This window comes from Corvus brachyrhynchos, unplaced genomic scaffold (assembly GCF_000691975.1).
Source record: "Corvus brachyrhynchos isolate BGI_N302 unplaced genomic scaffold, ASM69197v1 scaffold72, whole genome shotgun sequence".
In the NCBI taxonomy this organism is placed as follows: Eukaryota; Metazoa; Chordata; class Aves; order Passeriformes; family Corvidae; genus Corvus; species Corvus brachyrhynchos.
This window is the reverse complement of record NW_008236763.1, coordinates 1,655,283-1,658,027: the sequence shown is the minus strand read 5'-3', so window position 1 is coordinate 1,658,027 and position 2,745 is coordinate 1,655,283. Positions and strand designations below refer to the sequence as shown.

Sequence of the window (2,745 nt, the reverse complement as noted above, 5' to 3'; positions counted from 1 at the left end):
CTGGACTAATTCCCTCAGAGCTGCCCCACTTTGGGTCAAAAAGGGCCAGAAAGCAATTTTTGAATGTGTGTGAGTGCCGCAGAGGGCACCTGCTCCCCGTGCCTCGTGGGGCCGTGCCGGGAGCGGGCGATGCTCTGCTGGCGTTCCCATAACCGCGCCCCGCTTCCCGCCAGGATCCGCTTCTTTACCCGATCCCAATGCCCCGATCTTTCCGCCAATGCTGCTGGCAAGCACGATAACCGCCGTGTGACGCTCTCAATATCCAGAGGAGACCACGCACGCTGCCCGGTGCTCCCGAGGGAATGGAATCCGTGCGGAATGCTGGCGCGGGATGAGCGGCGAGAGCGGTGCCGGGTGATGGAGAAGGTGTTGGGTGATGGATTCGGGATGCAAGCAGGGCTGGAGGAGCTCTGGAAAATACCTGGGCTCTAACTAACAGGATAACGGCCCATTTGCCAGAAAATATTTAGGTTATCACCAAAAAAGCTTTGGTTTGTTGGCTAGAAAATATTTAGGTTGTGAGCAAACCCATTTTGGTGCATTTCCTACAGAATATTCGGGTTATAACTCAAAATGTTCTGGTTGGTTTGGGTGCTTGTTGGCCATTTGGGAAGTGTGGGTTTGTGGGTCCTTTGTTTTCACGGGGGGAAAAAAGCAAACAAGGAATTTTCTGACTTTCTGGGCTGGTGTGAGGATGTAGAGAGTGGGTTAAACCCCGAGGGTGGGTTGCACCTTCCTGGCGGTTACAGCACCTGCCTTTGGATATGGGATGGGGAGGGAATCGTGTGCTCCACAAAATAAACAAATGAATGGAAAAATGGGTGGTTTCTGCCCAAATGGGGAAAGCAGGAGCAGGTAGGACATGGAAACGAGCTCATCTCCTGGAGTGAAGGTCTGGGATGCTGATGAAGAGGAGAAGGCAGGACAGCACTGAGGACCACCTTGGAGGAAACCAGAGAAGGAACCTGGGGACGGTCCTGGAGGAAACGAGAGAAGGAAGCTGGGGACCCCCTTGGAGGAAACGAGAGAAGGAAGCTGGGGACCATCCTGGAGCAAACCAGAGAAGGAAGCTGACGGGCTCCATCTCCTCGCCGCGTGTCCCGGGAAAGCCTCTCCGCCGGCCGCCTCCATCCCCGCTCTCTGCAGCGGCGGAAGGAGGGCAGACAAAAGTGTTTCCCTCCCTCGCCAAGAGCCGCGAGTCCCTTTGTCCCGGGGCAAGGCTTGCGCGGGTTTTGGCGAGCGCAGCCACGGCCCAGCGCGGTGACGACGTCGGGTCCCTCGTCCCCGATAAGCGCTGACCCCTTATCGGATCGCTCCCCTTTGATCTCGCCCCCGAGGCCGTGCGCGGCTCTGCCCTCGGGACGCCGATTCCGCAGGATCCTCGTGGCCCGAGGCACAAAGAAGCCCTTGAGGCCGGGGCTGCGAGAGGTGCTAATGGAAAGCGGAGGTCAGCAGATAAGGGCCGGCGCTGCCTCCCGGGATAAAAGCGGGAGCCCGGGCAGCCCTGCCCGGCTGCCGCCGCCTCCCGAGGGGTGACCGTGGAGCTGCTCGGCACCATGAAGTGGCTCCTGGTGGTCCTGGCGTGTCTGCAGCTGGCGGAGGGGGCGGTGAGGTGGGTGAGCTGTGCGGGAGGAGCGGGGAGAGGGCGGGGAACGGAGCTCGAGGATGCTGAGCCGTGGGGAGAGCGGCGGGCGGCACCTCCACGGCGTGGGCACAGCCCGGGGCAGCTCCTGGGGACATGGAGAGATCCTGGAGACACGGGAGCAGCTCCTGGGGACATGGAGAGATCCTGGGACATGGAGAGCAGCTCCTGGAGACACGGGAGCAGCTCCTGGGGACATGGGAAGCAGCTCCTGGGGACCTGGGGAGCAGCTCTTGCGACCTGGGGAGCAGCTCCTGGGACCTGAGGAGCAGCTCCTGGGACCTGAGGAGCAGCTCCTGGGATATGGAGAGCAGCTCCTGGGGACACAGAGAGCAGCTCTGGGGACCTGGAGAGCAGCTCTGGGGACACGGGGAGCAGCTCCTGGAGACATGGAGAGCAGCTCCTGGGACACGGGGAGCAGCTCCTGGGGACACGGGGAGCAGCTCCTGGGACATGGAGAGCTCCTGGGACCTGGAGAGGAACTCCTGGAGACACGGGAGCAGCTCCTGGGACATGGAGAGCTCCTGGGACCTGGAGAGGAACTCCTGGAGACACGGGAGCAGCTCCTGGGACATGGGAGCAGCTCCTGGGGATGTGGAGAGCAGCTCCTGGGGACCTGGAGGGCTCCATGGACCTGGAGGGCTCCTGGGGACCTGGAGGGCAGCTCCTGGGATATGGAGAGCAGCTCCTGGGGCCGTGGAGAGCTCCTGGGACCTGGAGAGCAGCTCCTGGGATCTGGGGCATGGAGAGCTCCTGCCATGGCTCAAAGGAGCCCAGAGAACTGAGCCTTTGAAAATGCCCAAATCTTCTTAATTTCTGCTCTGCACATTTGGGTTTTCTCTCCCTCTGTGCAGGATCAGGCTGAAGAAAGGCCAGTCCATCCGGGACAAGATGAGGGCAGCGGGGGTGCTGGCTGATTTCCTGAAGCACATTAAATATGATCCCGTGAAGAAATACCAGCCCAGCCAGGGCTCTGTGGTCAGCGAGCCCATAACCAACCACCTGGACGTGAGTGCCCCACGCTCCCCGTCACTGCCTGTCCTCCCTCCTTCCTGGCTCCTTCCAGAGCAATCTGGACACTCCTGAGCCTCCAGGAAATGAGA

The 2,745-nt window shown here is 60.8% G+C and overlaps 1 protein-coding gene across 1 annotated transcript in view; it reads left to right on the top strand.

The window, feature by feature from the left end:
- Positions 1 to 1,556: 1,556 nt before the first annotated feature.
- The window catches only part of LOC103625310 (gastricsin), a 4,975-nt gene continuing 3,786 nt past the window's right edge, over positions 1,557 to 2,745 (top strand). Inside the window, exons 1-2 of the mRNA XM_008644722.2 lie at positions 1,557 to 1,612; positions 2,497 to 2,650. Of these exons, the coding sequence (XP_008642944.1) occupies positions 1,557 to 1,612; positions 2,497 to 2,650 (210 nt within the window). The remainder of the gene's footprint in view (positions 1,613 to 2,496; positions 2,651 to 2,745) is intronic.